This window comes from Podospora pseudopauciseta, chromosome 3, assembly GCF_035222475.1.
Source record: "Podospora pseudopauciseta strain CBS 411.78 chromosome 3, whole genome shotgun sequence".
Taxonomy (NCBI): domain Eukaryota; kingdom Fungi; phylum Ascomycota; class Sordariomycetes; order Sordariales; family Podosporaceae; genus Podospora; species Podospora pseudopauciseta.
The window spans coordinates 4,058,873-4,079,301 of record NC_085893.1 but is presented as its reverse complement, the minus strand read 5'-3'; the positions used below and the strand labels follow the sequence as shown (position 1 = coordinate 4,079,301).

General features: G+C 52.8%; 8 protein-coding genes across 8 annotated transcripts; all 8 read right to left on the bottom strand.

Moving 5' to 3' along the window:
* Positions 1–249: 249 nt before the first annotated feature.
* On the bottom strand, positions 250–2,085 carry QC763_310620 (uncharacterized protein; the record flags this gene model as incomplete). The annotated part of the gene is made up of 2 exons (XM_062911518.1): positions 250–1,192; positions 1,262–2,085. The coding sequence occupies 2 exons, from the start codon at positions 2,083–2,085 to the stop codon at positions 574–576; spliced, it is 1,443 nt and encodes a 480-aa protein (XP_062767653.1). The 3' UTR covers positions 250–573.
* Positions 2,086–2,657: 572 nt separating this feature from the next.
* Positions 2,658–2,918, bottom strand: QC763_310630 (uncharacterized protein; the record flags this gene model as incomplete). The annotated part of the gene is made up of 2 exons (XM_062911519.1): positions 2,658–2,674; positions 2,750–2,918. 2 exons carry the CDS (start codon positions 2,916–2,918, stop codon positions 2,658–2,660), a joined length of 186 nt encoding a protein of 61 aa, XP_062767652.1.
* Positions 2,919–4,034: 1,116 nt separating this feature from the next.
* On the bottom strand, positions 4,035–5,521 carry QC763_310640 (uncharacterized protein; the record flags this gene model as incomplete). Its single annotated transcript, XM_062911520.1, has 3 exons — positions 4,035–4,871; positions 4,936–5,265; positions 5,324–5,521. 3 exons carry the CDS (start codon positions 5,519–5,521, stop codon positions 4,134–4,136), a joined length of 1,266 nt encoding a protein of 421 aa, XP_062767651.1. The 3' UTR covers positions 4,035–4,133.
* Positions 5,522–6,217: 696 nt separating this feature from the next.
* QC763_310650 (uncharacterized protein) lies at positions 6,218–8,110 on the bottom strand (the record flags this gene model as incomplete). The annotated part of the gene is made up of 2 exons (XM_062911521.1): positions 7,327–8,110; positions 6,218–7,267 (listed from the first exon to the last, which is right to left on the bottom strand). Exons 1-2 carry the CDS (start codon positions 7,426–7,428, stop codon positions 6,218–6,220), a joined length of 1,152 nt encoding a protein of 383 aa, XP_062767650.1. The 5' UTR covers positions 7,429–8,110.
* Positions 8,111–10,674: 2,564 nt separating this feature from the next.
* On the bottom strand, positions 10,675–11,583 carry QC763_310662 (uncharacterized protein; the record flags this gene model as incomplete). Its single annotated transcript, XM_062911523.1, has 2 exons — positions 10,675–11,152; positions 11,210–11,583. The coding sequence occupies 2 exons, from the start codon at positions 11,581–11,583 to the stop codon at positions 10,834–10,836; spliced, it is 693 nt and encodes a 230-aa protein (XP_062767649.1). The 3' UTR covers positions 10,675–10,833.
* A 534-nt stretch (positions 11,584–12,117) lies between these two features.
* QC763_310660 (uncharacterized protein) lies at positions 12,118–14,427 on the bottom strand (the record flags this gene model as incomplete). Its single annotated transcript, XM_062911522.1, has 1 exon — positions 12,118–14,427. The coding sequence occupies one exon, from the start codon at positions 14,425–14,427 to the stop codon at positions 12,118–12,120; it is 2,310 nt and encodes a 769-aa protein (XP_062767648.1).
* A 278-nt stretch (positions 14,428–14,705) lies between these two features.
* QC763_310670 (uncharacterized protein) lies at positions 14,706–17,111 on the bottom strand (the record flags this gene model as incomplete). The annotated part of the gene is made up of 5 exons (XM_062911524.1): positions 16,409–17,111; positions 15,892–16,340; positions 15,558–15,829; positions 14,864–15,499; positions 14,706–14,807 (listed from the first exon to the last, which is right to left on the bottom strand). Exons 1-5 carry the CDS (start codon positions 16,720–16,722, stop codon positions 14,706–14,708), a joined length of 1,773 nt encoding a protein of 590 aa, XP_062767647.1. The 5' UTR covers positions 16,723–17,111.
* A 129-nt stretch (positions 17,112–17,240) lies between these two features.
* QC763_310680 (uncharacterized protein) lies at positions 17,241–19,552 on the bottom strand. Its single transcript, XM_062911525.1, has 2 exons — positions 18,899–19,552; positions 17,241–18,840 (listed from the first exon to the last, which is right to left on the bottom strand). Exons 1-2 carry the CDS (start codon positions 19,294–19,296, stop codon positions 17,373–17,375), a joined length of 1,866 nt encoding a protein of 621 aa, XP_062767646.1. The 5' UTR covers positions 19,297–19,552; the 3' UTR covers positions 17,241–17,372.
* Between the last annotated feature and the right edge of the window lie 877 nt (positions 19,553–20,429).

Genomic DNA, 20,429 nt, shown 5'->3' with positions numbered 1-20,429 from the left:
GGTGTCAAGAGACGAGTGTGTGGAACACTGAGAATGCAAACCCGTGCGGCATGTACTCAAAGGGAAGCCGTGCCCGGCATGATATGTATCCAGTTGAGGAGTTTTGTCCTTCAAGATAGGCCCTGAAATCAGGAAAGAAAATCGCCTGGCCAGAGGGTACAGTACGGCATGTTGATGGTGTGGAGGTGGTGGATGAGAGGTCTAGCCAGTCAAGAATGTTGGGAGACGGCTGGGCAAAAGTAAGAGGTATTGTAGCAGCCAGAATTATTAACAAAGGGTGTCTGTATATCATCGTGGCTCTCCTTAAGAGTTCTAGGCATGTGAGGAATTCAAATGTAGGATTTCTTGCAAGGTTGGTCTGTTTTCTCTGAATTTGGGATGTTCTGATGAGTGCCTGTATGCATCGGAGCAATCCTGGTAGGGATTACAACATGAAGGATGGACAGGCTAAATCGAGAAGAGTCAAACGGGCCGGATTTGCGGCCTATTCAATCACTTGATCATTCTCCAGTGTGGCAATAGCCGAGATTTCTGCCAAAAGCTTTCGAGGGACAGAATTTGGGCGCCTTATGCCTAGAGATGATATTTAAAGTCCAACTCCCAGTCACCAGTCTTTACCCTTCTCTTGTCTTGCACTTTGCCACTGGCAATCTGCTTCTTGAGCAAGTTGCACCGTCTAAGGTACAACCAGTGAATCAGGATTAGTAGTTGAGCCAAGCCCAGGGCGCTGACTGAAAAGATGTTACCCAAGAGATACGGTGAAGTCCGGTAAATTTGGCCTGCCACGATGCCAGCTGTGTTGCCGATGGTCTGTTGGAATCCAATCGAAGCTGCCCGGCGATAATGGGGTGCGACGTTTACATTGAGCCACGTGAGATTGAGTCCAGGACCACTGTACACTGCAATTGCGCACAGAAACGTGCCAAAGAATTTGACGGCGTTACTTGTCGGGCAGATGATGAGAATGTAACCGATGATGCCAAAGACGTTGGCAAAGGCAATGAACGGGCCTCGGATGCACAGATGGTCGGAAACAAATGCCAGGGTCAAAAAGCACGCTCCTCCGAGAATGTAAACGGGGATAGTGAGGTATTGAGCTTCGATGCTGCTATGGCCCATGCTGGTGATGATGGAAGGGAGAAACGTGCTAAAACCGTACAAAAGTATGTCCTGGCAGAATTGAATGGCTCCGCTTTCGCCAAGTTAGAACTGTGTTTAAGAGATGAATAGGGGTTGGTAAGGGATAGAAAAGGGGCTTTACCTGATCCACAATTTGAAATCCTTCAAAGCTATTCTGATCTCTTCCCAACTGAACTCCTCACTGCCCATATACTGTGCCCTCTGCTTTGCTCGTATCTGCATCATTTCCCTTTCTCTCTCGTTCAAGAAGTAGGCGTTGGTGGGATCGTTTGGCAAGCCAAACCAAATCAACAAGCCTATGAGGATGCTGAAGATGCCTTCTATGATGTAGACCCATCTCCAACCAGCATAGCCCCCTATGCCGTCCATTTTCAGGAGCACGTATGCCAACAACCCCCCAAACGCACCCGACAATGCCGCACAAACAAACAGATACGAGACCCTGCGAGCTTGTTCTTCTCGTTTGTAAACCATGGTCAGGTACAGATTTAAGCCGGGGAAGAGGCCGCCTTCACATGCTCCTAGTATTAACCTTGCAGCATACAGCCCCCCGATATCTGTGATGAACCCAGAGAAAATAGTAGTCAAGCTCCAGACCACGCAGAGGCCTGTCAACACAACTCTTGGAGTGAGTTTCTTGAGTAGGATAGCCCAGGGTGATTCGAATGCGACATATGTTGCGTAAAAGATGGACACTGCGGTCGAAAACTCGACATCAGATGCGCCGATATCCTCCGGCATCCCCGCCACTTTGACATTGCCGATATTGGTGCGGTCAAGGAAGCAAGAAAGATAGACCAGCATGATGATTGGAACGAAAACGGCATCTAGCTTCAAGAGAAGCCGCTTTTCTTCCTGGCGGTCGAGGGTGGGGATGGCTTCTGATACATGATTGCCGGTGTCGGATAGAGTTGGAGATGCTGGCTTCTCCCCGTCAGAGCCCATGCTGCTTGCATTTCATGTCAAATTCGTCGTGGAGTTTTTGCCTTGGAAAAGCTTAGCTTCGAAAGTTGGGACGAGATTACACAAATAGCACAGTCCAAAGCTGGCAAGGTAGGTAGGTAAGGTTGTTTTTCCCTTTTAAAATCAAAAAAAAGGTTCGACGGCGTGGCAAGGTGCATGTGATGATATCATCTACAGGTGGTGCCGATCCTACCTCATCTTAACCCTCGGCGTGATACAACGAGGCTCTGCGGTTCCAAAAACACGCACTGCAGGCCATGATTGGTAGGTGGGACAAGATAATGTCGTTCCATAGTACCACTATTGAAACCGAGCGAATATGACCAACAGTGCGATAAACGAAAAAAACATCGGTAGGCAAGCAGAAGTGTATTTATTCTTCTTCGAGGCTTTTGTTCCAATGAAGCGAACCCATGTGCAATCCCGCTCAACCCGTAACCCCGGAACAATTCTTGGACCTTTGCAAAATCAGAGTTGAGTCTGAGCTTGGTCCAGCAAGACAGCCTAGGAAAAACGGCCATCATCCCATTTGCTACAGAATTCCGTGCTGTAGCTTATTTGGATGTTCGGTCTGGAAGAAGATCAGTACAGGTCCATTTAATAGGTAACTGATGGTCGAACCCACTTCATGCGGTACTGCACGTACAACCTTGTCTCTTTGCAGGGTCAAAGCTTGGGTAGGGGACACAGAGCCATCCTCGAGCGCACACTCTGTGACTCGCACCGCAGTCGTTAACTGAACATGGCCCGGTGTATTGGGCAACCGAGGCAGCAGCAAAGAAAGAGAAGAATAGAATTGGCGCCGAGAGCTTCATTGTACGCGATGTGGATATCCGCAGGAGATGAATGGTCAACTGGGCTGAGAACAACCACTCGACACAGAGGCAACGGGCTCTCACATCTTTATAGGCGAGTATGGGCAAACAGACCCGACTCTTCCGAGCCTGTGTCCCGTCGGTCAGATTGAAATGGGTGCACCACCCACGCGGCCCCTCGCCGCTTTAAGCAGGATCAACACTTGGCTCGTGGCTAGCTTGTGTAGCCGAATCGACCATGTGCAGCCGCCAAACGTTAAGGGGGATCCAGTGGTAACAAACTCAGATCTTTTGTGTCAGGTTCATGTTCTCTGAGCTGAAGCCATCAACATTTTATATTGATGTTATTTGGAACTAGGCACCATGATTTTACCTACCTAATGTCGGATAGTTGTCCGATGTCCAGTTGCGAGAGACAACTGTGCCTTTCGCATTCTTTGGAACCTTCCAAAAACTCCCAATGTAGCTCAGTCCGTCATCCATCCTTCCCGAAGTAATCGGATCATGCGTTCGAATGGTGGGATTTTCCGTCAGCTCTGGCCCAACAGATAATGATCCTAATAGTTGTACAACCCGTTACAGAGCAGGCTCAGCTCAACTTTCATGCAAGTGAAGAAAGCCATCAGCTGTACCTACCTACCTAGTCTAGGTGAATCAAAAGGGGGCGGCCTCAAAAGATGTGTAGAAACCAGAATAAAATGCAAACAAACCTCTGTATTCGTGTCCTGGGTTGAGACTTGGCCTGTGATGAAAAGATAGAAAAATTGACGTGGGCATCATGTGGAAAGGTGATCTGGTTTCGTATGTAGTCGTACAACTTTCAGATATTCGTTTTTCCGTCACTACCTACCTCTCTTTCGAAGGTAAGCACTCATAACATGGAAAAACCATCACAAGACCCGGCCATTCTTAAAGCGGCAACTGATGCACAAGACCCACGATCAGCGTCTCGTGGCCCCATTCAGATCCTCCCTGCATCCCACGGCTGAAGAAGATCTCAACAGGAGTGGGTGAAGCTTCACGACACCGGCTTTTTCCGCCTTGGCCCTTATGCTCCCTACATTGCCAAGTCGGCACTGATGCTTATCTCCACACAATTACCCCAAGTCAATCAAGTGCGCAATCAAGCTTTTGATTTTCCCTGACAACCTTCTATTATACATGCATGTGGGATGCTAACCGATATCAAGATGTTGGGGGTGTGCTGCTCCCTCTCTATCTGCCACCCTTCTTCTTGTTGAGCTTGTTCATAGCCTTGGCATGACCATACACCAGTTCCTTGGCCTCGGGGTCCTCCAAGTAAATGGTGAAGCCGTCATTGTGGTTGCGCCCATATGAGTAACCACCGTACCCAAACTGCCAGTACATGGTTCCCGCCAGCTTCTCCTCCACCTCGATCTTTTGCCAGCTGCCAATTACCTCCAGACGGGTAGAGTTGTGTGTCTTTCCGAGGTACTCGAGTCTGGCCTCGGGCGTCATCCAGCCGTACTCCTCGTGGACAACGGGCTTCTTGGCCTTGCGACCAGCCGCGGCGTGGTTCCGGATCCACTGCTGTGTCCATTCCACAGTCTTTGACCACCAGTCCGGGTACGAATGGAACACACCAAAGTCAATTGTGTCGATGGCGATCTCATGGTCAAAGTCACCGCCGTTCCCGCCAGCGTAGGCCCAGTCATCAGAACCCTGGGGCAGGTTGAATTCACCCTCTCCGCCCCAGGTGACGAGATGGTGGGGATCGAGCGACTTGATGTAGGCGCTCATCTCCTTGACCCAAGCGCCCATGACGGCCGGGTTGCAGTTCGGGCTACGAGGAAGGTTGCGAGTGCCGTCAGCACCGCAACGAGGCTCGTTGGCGAGCTCCCAGCCAAAGATGGTGGGGGAGTCCTTGTAGCGAAGGACCATCTCCCTGACGTAGCGCTTGTAGGCGTTCTTGATCTTGGGAACTGTGTAGAACTGTTCACTGTCAGTTATCCCACCACCATGTGCGAAGAAGGGCAGCTCTGAGTAAGGTACATACATCATCGTGATACTTTCCACCCAGGTTGACGGTGTAGACGTCCATGCCTCCGTAATCCGCCCAGTTGTTTGTCAGGGCAACCAACAGCTTGGTTCCGACCTTGTCAGCGGCCTTGACAACCTTGTCGAAGCCGGCCACGTTGATGGTGGAGGTGCCGTTGGGGTGGAACCACTGGAAGACCACCTCGGAAGGACCAGCGCCTTCACCACCATACTGTGGAAGACCACCCGGGATATATGTGCTGTTCTTGTCGTTGAATCCCCAGGTGCGGAAGACGGTGAGACCTGCCTTCTTGGCGGCGGTCAACCCCTTTTCGACATCGGATTGGTCCTAGTTGTTGTTAGCATATATTAATTGATCGTGACTGGAATGGATGGTGATGACATACGCCATTAAAGGGGAAGTAGTACGCATTGCTACCGGCAAAGTAAAAGTCCTTGCCATCGAGCTTGAACTTTCCGTCTTGCACGGTAACAAAACCCTTGGGGGTCTTGCCCTTGTGAGGACCCTTTCCACCTGGGCCGCTGGGGGCGGCGGCAGCGGTAAGGGCCAGTAAGCTGAGGACGAAGGACTTGGCGAGGACCATAATGGTGACTGGAAGACTGTGATGAAGCAGCTTGCCCCTTCCAGAGGCCGAACCAAAAGCACAAGGCCATGATGGTATTTATCTTTGTTTAGTTCCCAGCACATAGCTGATTGCCATATTCACGATGCGGAAGTCGATGAGCCGCCCTTCAGGGGTTTCGTGTGCTTGGCGAGTCTTGGCAACGCCGTTTCCTGCACTCTTGTCCGGCCCGAGAGGTCGGGGTGATGGACGCGTGGATTTTCCCGGGACGGTTTCCGGGTTTATCAGTGCCATAGGAGCTCGACGAGACCACGCCTGGATGCTGTTCGCCAATCGCCACCGGGAACACGCAGGGTCGGAAAGCAATGGGCCGCCCTCCCATTTTGAGAGCTTCCTTCCGGCGATCTGGATCCATATTCAGCCTTGGGGTGATGAAATGGAGACGGGGATGCGATCATCATCAGAGCATGTGCACATGGCGGAGATCGAAATGTAACGTCGGGTTGCCACTCCATGATTCCCTAGCTCCATCGCGAACCTTGCATAGAAATGATGAACATGAAGAGAAGAGAACAAATATGTACAGTATAAAGTGTTGGAGACAGATAAAAGATGCACTGCCCGATGTAATGTGACCTCCTTCGTGACCCCTTTTATTCCCCCATGCAATCCGAACGCCCGATGCCGCCCGACTCCCATTCATCCATCAATCACAATTTAGCGCCAGGTGGAATCGACAGCCACGCTCTGGCCCTGGCAGGCAGCAGGAACGGTGTAGGACCTGTTGGGATCGCTCTCCCAGGTCACAGCGCCGTTGCTGTCCACCCTGATGAACTTGTAGGTGAAGGAAGTGCCAGGAGCCAGGTTGAGGGTGGTGGACCAGACGGGGTTGGAGTTGGTGTAACCGGCAGCAGAGAGGGGTATAGCGTTGGCCGGGTTCCAACTGCCGAGCGCGGCGATGGAGCCAACAACCTTGATGTTCTGGCCATAGGCAGTGGTGGCCTTCTCGTTGAAGACGACAGGCACCGACGGGGCGGCAGCACACGAGGCACCGGGGGTGATGACAGTCGAGAAGGTGGTCGAAGCAGGCGGGTCGACGGTGCCGCTGCCCTCGCCGATGGCAATATCTGCGCAGGACAGGTAGATCTGACCGGTCTGGAACGAGTTCCACTTAAAGCTCAGGAGGGTGTGACCGACGTTGATGTTGGGGAGCTTGATCTTCTTGGTGACGGGGAAACCTCCGGCAATCGAGGTGTAGCAAGACCCGCGGGGAGCATTGTCAACGCCCTGACAGGCGCGACGGTCACCGGCATTGAAAGCATTGCAGGTGAACCAGTCGTTGCGCCAACACGGCTGACCGGGGGAGCAGTCAGGGCTGAAGCCGCAGTTCTGGCCCGAGACGTCGGTGCAGGGAAGGGTGCCCCTCTCAAAGCAGTCCTCGGCGGCCTGCTTCTCCTCGTCGGTGGGGAGATAGCCAGGTGTGAGGAACTTCTTGACGAGCGCCTGATCCTGGCAGATACGGTAGGCGAACATGCCACCGTGGTCACCATTGTTGTCGACGCACCACTGAACGTCGATGGTCTGGCCAGGAGAGTAGCGGGCGACGGGAGAGTTGCCCCACAGCCCAGCGCGAGGCTGGTTGTAGTCGATGCTCACGCGGGCGTTGTAACCACAGGGTCCACTGCGGCCAACAGGAGCAACGTCAAGATCGGGCCAGGCCGAGACAGGCTCGAGAATGGAGCACTCGGGGCAGGAGTCAAGGCCAGCCTGTTGGGTTCATGTGTCAGTACTGAGGTTCCAGTAAACTCGCAGCTTGCAGCTCTTACCTCGGAGCCAAGACGTGTCCGACTGGACGGGATGGTCAGGTAACCATGGCCGTGAACCAAAGTGGCCACCGTGAGGACGGAAAAGGTCGATGACAGCTTCATTTTGGCTAGTCGTTACTGGATGGGCTCTTCGGAGGCGATGAGGCTGGCTGGTGGTGTTTTGGAGCATCATGGCAGCGAGGGTCCGGGACCTAAATAGGTAGATTTTTGCTTGATGGCGACGACCACGGCAACCTACCAAGCCTTCATCTTTGGAGGTGACATTGTCGGCGTCTGCTCGGCCCTTCAAAAAAAAACTATGCTGCCGAGGTAGGCCACCACCTGGCTCGCGAAAGCCTTGCGATGTTGCGTTTCAGTGCGTCTTCCAGGGCGAATTTCCCCAGGATCGTCAACGCCTTTTCACCGTTACACCAGATCACTCCCGTGGGCGCCACAATCCGGGGCCCCGCGACCACAACAAACCCCGTCTGTGGAGAAGGGCACTTGGCACGGCGCACCTCGGTTAGTAGTGCCGGGCCATTGCACTGCAGTCTGCGGCCGGAGTTGCTGGTCTGGGGAGCATGCCCGCAGTCAAACGGACCGAATCTGGCTGGGAATTGTCAACACGTGCAAGCTGCACGTCATGCTAAGGTTGACCATGCACCGTCATGGCACCGACAAAAGGCCGTTGATCCTCGTTGCCATTGGGCCAAGAAGCGCCCGAGAGGGTCGGTAGTGAAGCAGGCTTTGCCTGGTGGTTCTAGTGTCCTTGATCCGGGGCATGGCACAGCGTTGTCTTTCTCTGGTATACCTATACTTACCTAGGCTCGTTAGATAAAAGTAGGATTGGGCTTCGGCATGGTAGCCTACATCAACAGTGAGTTCAGTCTGTGTTCCCGCCCAATTTTCACTTGGGGTTATTTCAGTCGGCTCTCCGAAGCAAATGGAAAGGATCACCATGGCTTGAAGAGGTTTGGAGGGTGAGGGGTTTCCGCCAATAGGTCTAGTTGGCAAGTCGATTCGAGCTGGCCACCTAGGCTGGTATCATGAGCTCCTTAGATAAGGTAGGTACCGAACACGTCGCTTGAATTATCTAAAAGGCATATTTCAATCATCATTATCTCCGTAGTTTGACTATGACGTGGCGCCATGGCTTCATTGAACAGCGAGAACCACATCTTTAGACTCTTGACAGGTTTTACCTGATACGTTCCATACAACCCAGCAATAAAGTAACTACGTCATTCGTTTAACATTTCCGAGTAGGTACCTAATTGAAAAATCTGATATCTAGAACACTTGCCCCGATACCGTACCTACCTTGGGTATTGTGTTTCGAGAATCCATCATTGTGGATTCATGTAACCCAAGAGGCTGCGGTCTGGGTGGACTCAGTCGGCCCGTTACCTTAGGTATACTGAAACCCTGGGTTGCATAACGGGTAGAAAAGCTGCATCTGATACTGAATTTCAGGGCATGATGACGAGCTGAAAAGCCCTGAGAGAGCCGGTCACGAAATTCCCTGGTCTTTCAGTTATTGATAAATTGGACTTACGTTGAGAAGTAGCCCCGAAAAGACTCTCTTTTCAAGCAAAGATATCTCTGTAATTCAGTGTTAACTACCTACCTTAGTATAACTACCTACTTTGCCGGTGAAGAAGAAATTGGATGTGGACCGTCCCCTCCATGTCAAAGCAAGACCATCATCCCAATCACTACCACTAACCAACCCCACACATCTTGCCCGGCCAAATTCCCTGCCGTCCCATTTTCCTTCTCTTCCTTATCACCAACAGAAGTCAAATTAGCCTCATAAAACCACACAGTAATGTTGCCTCCCCCGATCCAAGGCCCGGGTATCGACGTCACTACTATTTTTCTTTCCACCTTCGAAGCTGGAATCTCTTTTGTTTTCATTGTCGCCGTTACGGAAGGAATTGGTGCTAGAAGTCGATCAAAGAGACGTGGCATGGCGGAGGAGAATGCCTCGACGATGTCCGCTTTGTCTTGTTCTTGCAGTATGTATGTACTGACTGGGTCTGGGGTGGGTGTTGGTGATGAAGGGGTTATAGTTTGGGTTCCTGTTTTCGTTACGCGGTTGAGAGTTGTGTAGCCCTGGAGGTTGGTGGTGACGACGGTTGAGCTAGTAGTTATGATGATAGGTGTGGGTGCACGCGTAGGTTGAGCGCTGACAGCTACCGAGGTCTGTTTCGTGCTTGTTGCGGTTGCGGTTGCTTTACTTCTGCTCCAGGCATCGATCCTGCTGATGTGCTGCTTCATGGGCGTCGGGATGGGTCTCAGCGAGGTTGAAGTCAGTGGATTGAACAGGCCATTCTGACATTCCATATTCCTGCACGTGTCCGTGTCGTTCGCTATCAGGTACCCGATTCTAAAAAGATCGTCTTTGGGGAGAGATAGTACGGCCAGGAGTGCTAGTGGGCCTTGCTTTAGGTAGGGTGAAAGTGGCTTTGGAAAGAGACCCTTTTGTATGAGGTTATCGATGGCTGGAGTGTATCTGTAGTCGAAGTATTCAACGAGCTCAATCTCTTCGGGAGTTGAACGTGGTACAACTACTTGAAATTTTGACAAGCAGTAATTGGGCTCCCCCATGACATACGTTTTAAGAGTAGACTCAAGTTGGCATGTAAAAAGACTCCAAAGCTCGAGATTATTCTTGATAAAAATTGTCCTTGATGGGTACTGCTCAACTGTGGGGGTAAGAGGTCTCAAAAGTGACAAACTGAGAGGGCGCGGTATTTGGGGATTTGTTGTGTAGGTTCTCACAGGGAAGAGGCGTCTCTCGAGGCTCCTATTTGCCGGTTAGTTACCTAGTTCTTGTTTTGAAACACTTGCTAAACAGGTTTTGGACACATACCCTCGCTGTTGGGAGGACTCAGTTACCCCAGCGAAAGCCAGAGATAAAGAGCAGAGGAGAAGAAACGATTCGCCTGGAAACATGGTGTCAGACTAGCTAGATTCCCTTCTCTTGGCCAGAGCGCGATCTGTGTTAGGACCAGACTGTCATGGGCCGACTTCGACCTGTGATGAGCGAAAAGCATCAGCTTAATATCCTCTTGAGTCTGGTTGTGCAATCTGCTCCGCCTCAGACATTTTCCATCTTGTCAACGCCACATCTTGATAAACAGCCAATGTCTGGTGTGCCGCCAGGTCTATTGACGACGCCATTCCTGTCCCTTTAGGTGCCAAGAAGGAACTATTGGTCTGGCCAAGAAGTCGAGACGCATCCAAGCCTGACTTGTCAGGTTGACGTGTGTGGCACAGCCTACCTCTTCACAAGCAATCCGTTTTCCAGTTTCCTGTCTAGAATTTATCCAGCTGCAGGGCAGTTATAAGCGTCCTTCTCTCATAATCGGAGGTTCTGTCATCTACACACTTATTGAGCAAATGCTTGAGTGGAATTCATCAGTTGTCATCAAATGCAATGCGCATGAACTTCTCATTCAAAGTGACTTAAGGTAGGTATCAACCCTCTGCCTGACAGCATCGCAGTCTTCTGGCATCGCAAGTCTAAGCCTCAGCCTCCTCTTCACCGACGGGCTGAACAGGTCTGGTCTTTCTGCGCTCCGTCTGCTGATGGGGCTGTGCATGCTCGGCCTGGCTTCCTCCTCCAGAAATTTGTTTGCGAACAACCTGATCAACCCCGTCCTGTCTGTTCTCAGCAGCCACTTCTCTCTTCTCATCCTCTTGACCGTTCGGCCAGCCTTCGGGCAGCACCACATCTCCGTCTGCGACACCCTTGATCCCATCGTCTTGGCAGACCATCTTGTCGGTCCACTCCTGTGGGCATTCAAGGTACAGTTCGGTTTGTCCTACAATCCAAGCGTCGCTGCTCTGATGTTAGCATTCGTGTCTTGTGCGCCCCCAATCATTGGTCAAGACATACCCCCACTCAGGCCCTAGGCAATCAGGAAGGGTCTTGTTCAGGGTGAAGCTTGCAACGTTCAGGTTGAGCTGCAACCAGATATCGAGGTTCGGATCAGACGGGATCCCATAAAATTCACAAATGTAGTTGGCTCGTAGGGAGCAACGCAGGGTGTCGGTAACTTCAGTGTTGGTGTTGGTGAGCGTGAACGTGGCGTTGCCACGCTGGAGCACTTCGTCGCCAGTATATTCCACCTCGAGATTCTCCACCACCCACAGGCCAGGTTCGCTATCTCCTATGCACCTTTGCTGTCTTGGTGACAGGTGAGACGAAGCAGGTATGGCCGAGATGGAAGGCAGCAACGGAACGAGCGCGGTGAAGAGGGAGAGCTTCATGATGGTGTCTATCAATCTTGTGTGGTCGGACAATGCCCCAGCGTCTCAGATAAAAGACTTTCTCCAACTCTTTATATGCTCCTGTCTCGCATCTACGTCACCTCGAAATACCCCTGAGGTATAAGACAACCCCGCATTGGTCTCCAATTCATCTACAATAAATCGGTGGGGGCAATTTATGATATCGCGGGAACCTGCCATCATCCGCTTTACCCGACTTGCCAAGTTGAATGCGACGCCGGCAATAGGAAAGATTGTCGGCAGCGTCTCGGCGCTTTCGCTGTTAGACGTCAACAGGGACAAAGGGTACCTTAACCAAGGTACTGGTGCTAGGCAGCGCCACTATCGACTGTTGCGAGACACCAGAGAGGGCATGAGCCACCAACAGTCCTGGGATGAAACTAAGAGAGTTCCGGGTGTTACGGATGAATGACAGTCGGAACTTTTGTTTACAATAGAACGATGCTTGCTAGTTACTTTGCAACATTGTTGTTCTTCAAACCATTCTACAAACCGAAACCCCCCAAAGGCCGCCTAATCCAACACAACCAACCCGCCGTACGCCTTGTGAGAAATGGCCTGCTTGACCTGGTCGTATGGATCTTTCCTACGCTTCGCCTCTGGCTCTACCGTGACCTCCTCCCCGTCCTTGGTCACAACCACGGCCATCTCCTCATCCTCTTCCTTGATTTCGTCAAACCCAGCACCACCTAGGAAAACCTTGAGCATACCCTGAGAGTACCCGCTGACAAGAGCTGTGCCAACTTGATCAGCGGCCACGGGCTTGGGGGCGATGTCATATGAGCCGGAATATCCACCTCGACCCCCGGCCAGGTTCCAAAACACCAGCTCGGGCATCTCATAGCCCGCATCCTTGAAATCCTGTTGAATCCGCTCGAAGCTCGAAGACCACTGACCGGCACCGTACTGAGCCGAGTTGAAGTGCATGTCGCTAAAGACAAACACTCGCTTGACCATGTCCTCAGGCTTGACAGCATTCTTGATGGCCATGGGCAGGATCAGACGGCTGAAGACGGCACAGAAGTCTGTGCTGGCGCCCCAGTCCGCCCTTACCATCTTGTTGTATTTCTCACCCAGACCCTCACTGAGGTCAACCTTCTCAACTTTGGGATCTGTGGAGAAGGTGATGAAAGCTCCACCAAACGGAGGCTTGGTGACTTCAGCCACCAAGAGCGAAAGGCCAATGGAGCTGTCCATGGGGGTGGTGCCATCTTGGAAGACAGGACTGCTCATGCTCCCAGAAACATCGCACACGGCGATGCAGGATTCCAGAGTGCCAGAGTCTTTGATGCGCTGGACAAGTGTCTTCCACTGGCCGTCAATCACCTTGGAGGTGGCAGCACCCACGACATCAGCCTTCATTTCCTTGAGCGTCCGCTTCTTCTTCGTTTGCGAGCCGAATGAGTATGTTGAACGGTCTGATGCCTCACGTGCGGCCTTGATGAGAGTGCTGGGAAGGAGGGTGGCACCACTGATCTGGGTCTTGCCAGTTGAAACGTCGTCGAGGTACTTCATGAATCGAGTCTCGTCCTTGGCTGCAAATATTGGGGTGTAATTGTTCATGGCCACAGACGGGACGCGGTCGTACTTTATCTTGTCGAGGGTTTTGGCCGACAGCTTGCGTTCGACAATGTCCAAGTGCTTGCGGAGGGCGGAGATATCCTTTCGATAGGCCTCACGTGCATGACGAAGGTACAGCTCACGATTGGCCGCAATGTCAGAGCTAAACATGGGTGCAGGATACATCAGCTCAGCGATGGTCGAGACGACAAACGTGTGCTTGTCATGAAAGCGGTCTGTTGACGGAGCCCACTTGCTGCAGAGCGAGATTTGCTTCTTGGCCTTGTTGTCGCCGTCTCTCAGGAGGGCGATGTCCTTCTTGAGCTGCTCGGCAAAGAGACGCGAGACAGTCAAGTGAAGTGCGCGGTACATGGCATCCGATTGCAAGAGTGTACAGGCTTGATGGTGGCGGGCATCGCGGGTTTTGGCGCGCTGTTCTTTGGCCATTTCCTGGTCGTATCGCACCGATGGTTTCGTTTCGCACTGGATATTGAGAACGTCGCGGGGACTGGCGAGGACGTTGAGCTTTCCGTTGGCGGCAAGAGCGAGGAGGTTCAAAAGATCCTTCCAATAGCCATGAGACATGCCGGTGACGACATCAAGGCCGGGGGCGTCCTCTCCTGTCGTTTCGGCTTCCACCATGACGAGATGCTCTTCGACCGCTTCGCTCTCTTGCTTCTTGGCCGACGTCGGCTTTGGAATCACGGGGCTGCTGAGCAAGTGGATGTTGCTGACCAAGGTGAGGGGGTGGTGCTCAGCCAGCCATCCGGCGCACCGGTAAAAGGAGATGCGCGAGCTCTTGCCGAGATGTATCGACCGGGCGTTGAAGATGATCTTGAGGGTGGCGAGGGGGTCCTCAGCCCAGGCAGCGGTGAGAATGCTGTCGAGACGATTGCTATCAATGACTTCCTCGAGCTCGGTGAACAGATCGACAAGAACACTGTTTGAAGACCGGAAGGTGACATCGCCATTCTCGGTAAGCATTTTGTCGTCGCTCAGGTGAAAGTCATTGACGCTGGTAATATGGGCTAGAAGGCCATCCATAAAGGCGTTTGTTGTTGGCTGAGCCGCGGCAGCTGCATAGCTCTTCTTGTTTTCGACCTTGACGTCGGGTTTGGTGTTGCGCTGAAGCGTCTGTTCGAGATAGGTGGAAAAATCCTCCTGTGACAGCCACAGGGCGTCAAGCTGGGGGAGGAGAACTGGACACTGGGACTTGAGAAACCAGGTCTCGTCTTGCTGCTTATTGTTGCTCTGGTCTGCCATTTCGATTGTTGTGATGGAATGACTGTTGGTCGACGACGAGATGGTGAAAGAGTGGGAAAGACTGAAGTGTTGATAAAGAAAAAGACAGCGAGGACAGCTTCTGGCAGCACCGACTTGACTCACCGCCGAAGAGCTTCTTTGAATTGAAGATCAATTGTTGGCTGCTGGTTGGAAGCTGCAGGCACACAATGGATAGCTCCACATGAGGACGAAAACTCTAGGTGAGGACGACGCATTGCCCCACCCTCCCCCATTCTGCGGAGTACCCCTCATCAGCCCTATGAGCTTTCATCTTCATCCGCATCATCTTCGACGATCTTGCTCCCCTCTGGAGGGAAGCGGGAAAACAGCAGCATGCCGTATGCGAGAATGGCAATCGCCTATGTCACATCAGCTCTTGGGCCACAACAGTCTTGATCACTTTTGGCACACTCACAGCATTGACAAAAAAGGTAAGATGCGGCTTCCCGACCTCAGCCAGAGCCGCAAATACAAAGCCGAACAAGCCCTGTGTTGACAGCCGAGCAATGTTTTCCACTAGACCCAGTGCGTTTAGTGCGTCCGCACGTTGAGATGGGGAGCACATTTCAGTCATGACTCCCTTGGCCGCCGGTGCTGACCCAGATGCCAGCGGGAGCAGAAACGCAGCAAGAAATATATGCCACCTCTCGGTTGCAAAGGCCGTGCACATAGTCAGTACCCCGTCCACCACAAGGCTGATTCGCAAGAAATACAGGTCGAATTCGGTCCCCTCATCCTCCTTGACCGGCTCCGCGTCCACTGGCTCTTGCTCGGCAAAAGATCCGATAGGTGCTTCAAACTCTTCTGGGTTGGTTGCCAGGTGAGCCGTTTCTTCATGGCCATTGCCGTGGTCATGGTGCTGTTGCGCCTCTGGATGCCGTGTCATGTACCAACATCGTCCCCTGTTGATGATGCGGGGGAAAGCAAATATTAAAAACATACCGCGCATAAAGGCAAAACCTGACGTCAACCAGCCATTCTCGGTCTGTTTGAAGTCAAACTTGGCTGTGGCATAGAGCTGCATAAGCAGCGGCGCATATCCTGTTGCCAGCTGTTGTCGTTTTGTCAGTCTTAGAAACACCCACAGAAGGAGACGGGAGCAGGCATACCACACCGAGAAAGATGCCGGCGCAAAGAACCATCAGTCCGTAATGTTTCGTCACGGTCCCGTTCCGAGACAAGATTCGCTGTGGCAGCAACACTCTCAGGGGTGTAAACAACTGGGAGATGCCCTGGCCTCGAGCTTTCTTTGCACTGCTGATGGTGCTTGCATCAATGTATGGCACCACCATAGCCACATAAAGCGTTGACAAAAGAAACGCGCAAAAGGCTACTTCGAAAGGCCGGCTGATGCCCCAAATATCACCCATCATGCCGCCGGCTAAGTCACACAGTTAGCGTCATGGAGAATACAACTGAGTAAAGGTAACTCGCTCAAGTAACCCAGGCCTTGGCCAAGCATGATACAGCCCTGCAGCATGCCAAACACGGCTGTCCTTCTCAGTGGGGGCACCACTTCGCCAGCGATGATGTTTACAATCAACAGATACCCAGCAGGTCCGCCAATGACCGTGATAATCTGCGTGCACTGGATCATCAACATTCCCTTTGCTCCTCCAGCCATGAGCCCCAGAATCTGCGTCGACACTCGTATGCCAGGGACCAGGGTCTGAATCATCAAGGCATACTTTGGGCCAATTTTTTTGGCTGTCCAGCCAGCAACAAACAAGTTGATGGTTCCGCAGAACGTGGTAGACATTCCCAAGATGGAAAACTGCGTGGCCATGCCGGCGGCGATCTCATCTATGTTGCAGCGGTCACCGGGGCCGGTGTAGGGTGGGTGAGTGGAGTAGTAGTGATCGCATTGCATGAGGTGGAAGGCATAGAGGATTCTGCCAACGTGATTCGCCCACTCACTTAGCTTCACCGGGAACTTGATCATCAGAGCTGGGGCACTCACGGGACTTGGGTGAAGCTGAAAGACAGGGTGATGAGAAAGCCAGCAAGAAGAATCTGACTCTCGGTCGAAGGTTTGAGTGAGGTCCAGATCTTTTTTAACCGCCTGCGATCTTTTCTGGGCTGGATGACATCATCATCGTCTTCGCCTTGGTGGTCTCTGGGAATACCAGGGCCGTCAGGGGAAGCACCCGAGTGAGAAACAGTGGTGTGAGAGACGCTGGTGGACGACAGTAGGGGGGTTCTCTCATCAGCTGCTTCAGCCATGGTGCACCCGTTTGGCAGGGTTGTTTGGCAGCCAACCTCAGAGCGGTCCATGGGGGGTTTTGGTGCCGCTGCTGGTGCCGGTGGCGTTCCTTGGCAAGACTCGTCAATTGAGGCTCTGAGAGCCGCAAAGTCACAATCTCAAAGAAACACGCGGGACGGGAAGGTGGGTGCCAGGGACATGGACATGGCGCGAAGCCCAACCTAGGAGTTGTTTGGTTGCGGTGAAAGGTTCCCCTGCTTTGTTTCCCTGTGGAGCGTCCTCGTTATCGGCGGATGGGTAGTGCGGATCCCTTAGCGGCGGGAAACTGTGGATAGCATGTGGAGGCCAGAGACGATGACGGTGGAGTGAATGCGCAGCGCAGGTTATTTCAGCTGACTCGGCTGGTATGGATGGACGAGGCTCTGGCAGTTTTTTTCAAGTGGGAAAACCAACTTGCCGATGGGGTTTGTTGACTTTTCAACCTCGAATCCGAACCTGCAGCCGATATCGCCACCCCACATGTCTGCTGGACGAGGGCCAATTACATGCCAGACATTTCACAACACTGATTTTCAGTTTCACAATACAATTGAAAAAAAGATTGTTCGAAGGTTCAACATTATGGATTCATGCAGTCATATACTCGCATTATATACACCGTCGTCGTCATTAAAGTAAGTTATTTACAATTCTCTCCTCCCAGGCTCACAACAAGCGTCTCTTAAAGCTTCTTGCAGAGTCTGGTGTCTTGGATAACCTCCCAGTCCTCGGTGCCGGGGGTGGCAATTGAGTAAAACACTCCCAAGGGATCCCACTTTTTGCGGATCTGCTTGAGGCGGGGGTACTCAGAGCCCCAGAAGTGGCCCTGCCAGTTGGGCTGGTAAGGGTCAGCCTCGTTGACATAGGTGGCCCCAGAGCCCGAGGCGTCGCGGAGCGCCTGATCAATGGTGTTGGTCAAGACGTTCTGGTAGTCGGCCTTGACCGCCTTGCTGGCACCCAGAGGGACGGGCAGGACAGTGATGACAAAGTCGGTGGCATTGCGCCACGAAGGGTGGGTGGCGCTGTTGCTGACAGGAGCGCCGTAGCCGGGGTTGAACAAGTGACCGACAATGAAGGAGAAGATGTCGGGGCGGGGCGAGAAGACCGTCTTGAAAGCCTCAATGATGCCGTCGTTGTTGGTGGCAACGTCATTGTGATCAAACAACCAGCCACCCGTCAGGGCAGAACCACCGGCAGCCTCGGCCTCGAAAAGATCGACATAGAGGTCGAAGAAGGTCGGGAAGGACTTGGGGTTCCACTCATAGGAAATCCCGTTGGCGGTGAGCTCAGCAAGCATGGGGGCAACAATGGCATTGAGCTCGGCGACCGTCTTTCCAATGGCGACAAAAGGCTGAGCGCGGAGGGTGAAGGGGAAGAGCTCATAGTAGACATAGAGCCCATTGTCGACAAAGTGATTGGACCACTTGTGGAAGATGCTGGTGGCGTTCCAGTAAGCGTCATTGTCAAAACCAATGTGGGTGTTGTTGACATAGAAGGTGGCACCGGCAGACGAGACATCGTCGAACGTCTTCATGGTGACGGACAGGATGACGGCAAAAGCCGAAGGACCACCGCCCTTGAGAGCCCAGAAAAGATCAGAGTTTTGGGCCTCGTTGGCAGTGACAAAGTGGCCAGACGCTGTGATGGCCTCAAAGGCGAGAACATTGTCGGCAGAAAGACCCTTGAGCGTAGTCCAGGGACCGTGGCCACCGCCCTGGATGAAGCCACCAGCAACACCAACGGTTGGGCATTCGCCAGTAACAATCACCTTGGGAGGAACCTGAGCATGGCCCTGCTCCAAGATGGAGCGGCCCTGGACACCGGCAGCAATGGTCACGGCAGGACCAGAGTACGAGCCGGGGCCGGCATACGACGAAATCCAGTTGACATCCTGGAAGCTGTGGGTGTTGATGATGAGGGAACCGGCACCGGTGCTGCGGCCGATAAAGTCGTGGCCGGTGTTGCGGATGACTAGGCGGATGTTGTTGCGGCGAGCAAAGTCAATGCCGGCCTTGATGTGGTTGCGGGTGGTGGCAGAGATGACATAAACGCCATAGTAGCCCAGCGTGCAGCTGTCGGTGGGATTGAGAGTGGGCCGGCAGGTCTCGTTGGTGAAGTATGTCCAGAGGGCGGCACCCGGCTTCTCAACACTAATATCATCCAATGTCAGTCACGGTCAGGCTTTGGCTCAAAAAGGCCACAACTCACGTCCACATCTCATCCTCCCAATTGGCATGCACGTCAGCGCAGGCGGCAGCATCGTAGGTGTTGACAGTGCCCAAAGGACCGGTGAAGGTGTTATAACACGACGCAGCAGGGGGTATGTGAAGTTTCAAGTTGCCACCCACGGTGGTGTTCAACTGATTCCACTTCCATTGCTGAGGCCAGCAGAGCTGACCGGGCGAGCACTTGCAGCCATAGAGCTTGCCGTTGTGGTGGGTGACGGTGAGGTTGGCAACGTCCAAGAAGTCAAAGAGACCGCCGAGGAAGGACGTGGTCGACGCGGTGGAGGTGCTGTCGGTCGAGGCCTGAGGGGCGGCAGTAACGGTCTGGAGAAGGCCAGAGGCGGCAGCAACGGCCAGCCCAACAGAAGGAAGGTGGACCATCTTAACTGCGGTTGACTCTTTTTGATGAAGGGCGAAAAAGAGGTACAGAGAAGAATCGACGGGATTGTTGTTGGTTGGGAGGCACCGTCATAAATAGTACATTTTCCATCTCCCCTCCCCCAATCATTGCCTCCTCTGTGCATGTACCCCCTCATTCTCCCCTCACCGAGCAGGGAGTGGCAAAGCAAGCTGCCGCTGGAAAGGTTGAAGCGTCCACCCCCAGCCAGAAACAACTCCAACTCGCGATTCTTCTGAGGGGCTTCTGCAAAACGCCATGGAGGGGCTCCACCGGGAACATCCCGAACCGGCAATACGAGCGAGTCTAATGCAAGTCAAACACTCGGGAATCCCCTCGGATTCGGCATGGCAACCGGGGGGTGCTGGTATCGACTAACCCCCTTATGGGCTAGGGACACCGCCAAGGGTGGGATAGCAACCCTGTGGGCCGGGAACCGAGGAGTTTCTTTTTGTCTTGTTAGCCTGGGTACCTGGCGATCCGGCTTGTTCGGTGACTATCGACCATCCGCAGAGCTAGAAAGAATAGTGTGTCTATAGATTTGGGTGACGAGGAGGGGACATGCACATCTAGACCATGATGCATGGTAACATGGCTCGTGGCATCATGCAGTCGCCCTCGAATCTGGAAAGAAACATCGCGTGGCAGTGTACATTGATGCAACTCTTCAATTTGGTTCACCGTGGTATCAATGGCACCCCCGGCATTGCTTCCTGTGCATGTCAAATCTCCCTGCTGATTGATACCGCAAACATGCATCATCAGTTAGTTTCTCTATATGTCCTAAGCGAACTAAAATAACGTAGTCCATCTGCTGCAGAGAGAAGTCACAAAACGTTGCAAACATGATATGATTATGTTCCTCAGTCTCTGCACACTCTTCTTCTTCACCGCTATATACAGATAAAGGATGTCCCCGCACCGTGTCCACCGCGATTGTAAATGTTTTCAGCCTGTCCCGCCGTCTCATGCAGCTTGTCTCCATACTCGCTCGCCCTACTCCAAGTGGTCCCCGCTTACGCAGTCCAAGTTATGCAGATGTACACACCCTGGCTGCACCTTATCCCCGATGCCCACGTGGGAATATCACCATGCATGTCGGTTTCTCCGGCACCTG

Bases quoted from the DNA above. Each gene is read 5' to 3' on its own strand.
- QC763_310680 (XM_062911525.1), bottom strand. From the start codon at position 19,296: ATGGTCCACCTTCCTTCTGTTGGGCTGGCCGTTGCTGCCGCCTCTGGC. The intron at 18,841-18,898 runs GTGAGTTGTGGC...GGATGATATTAG, and splicing joins TGGGAGGATGAGATGTGGAC to TGTTGAGAAGCCGGGTGCCG.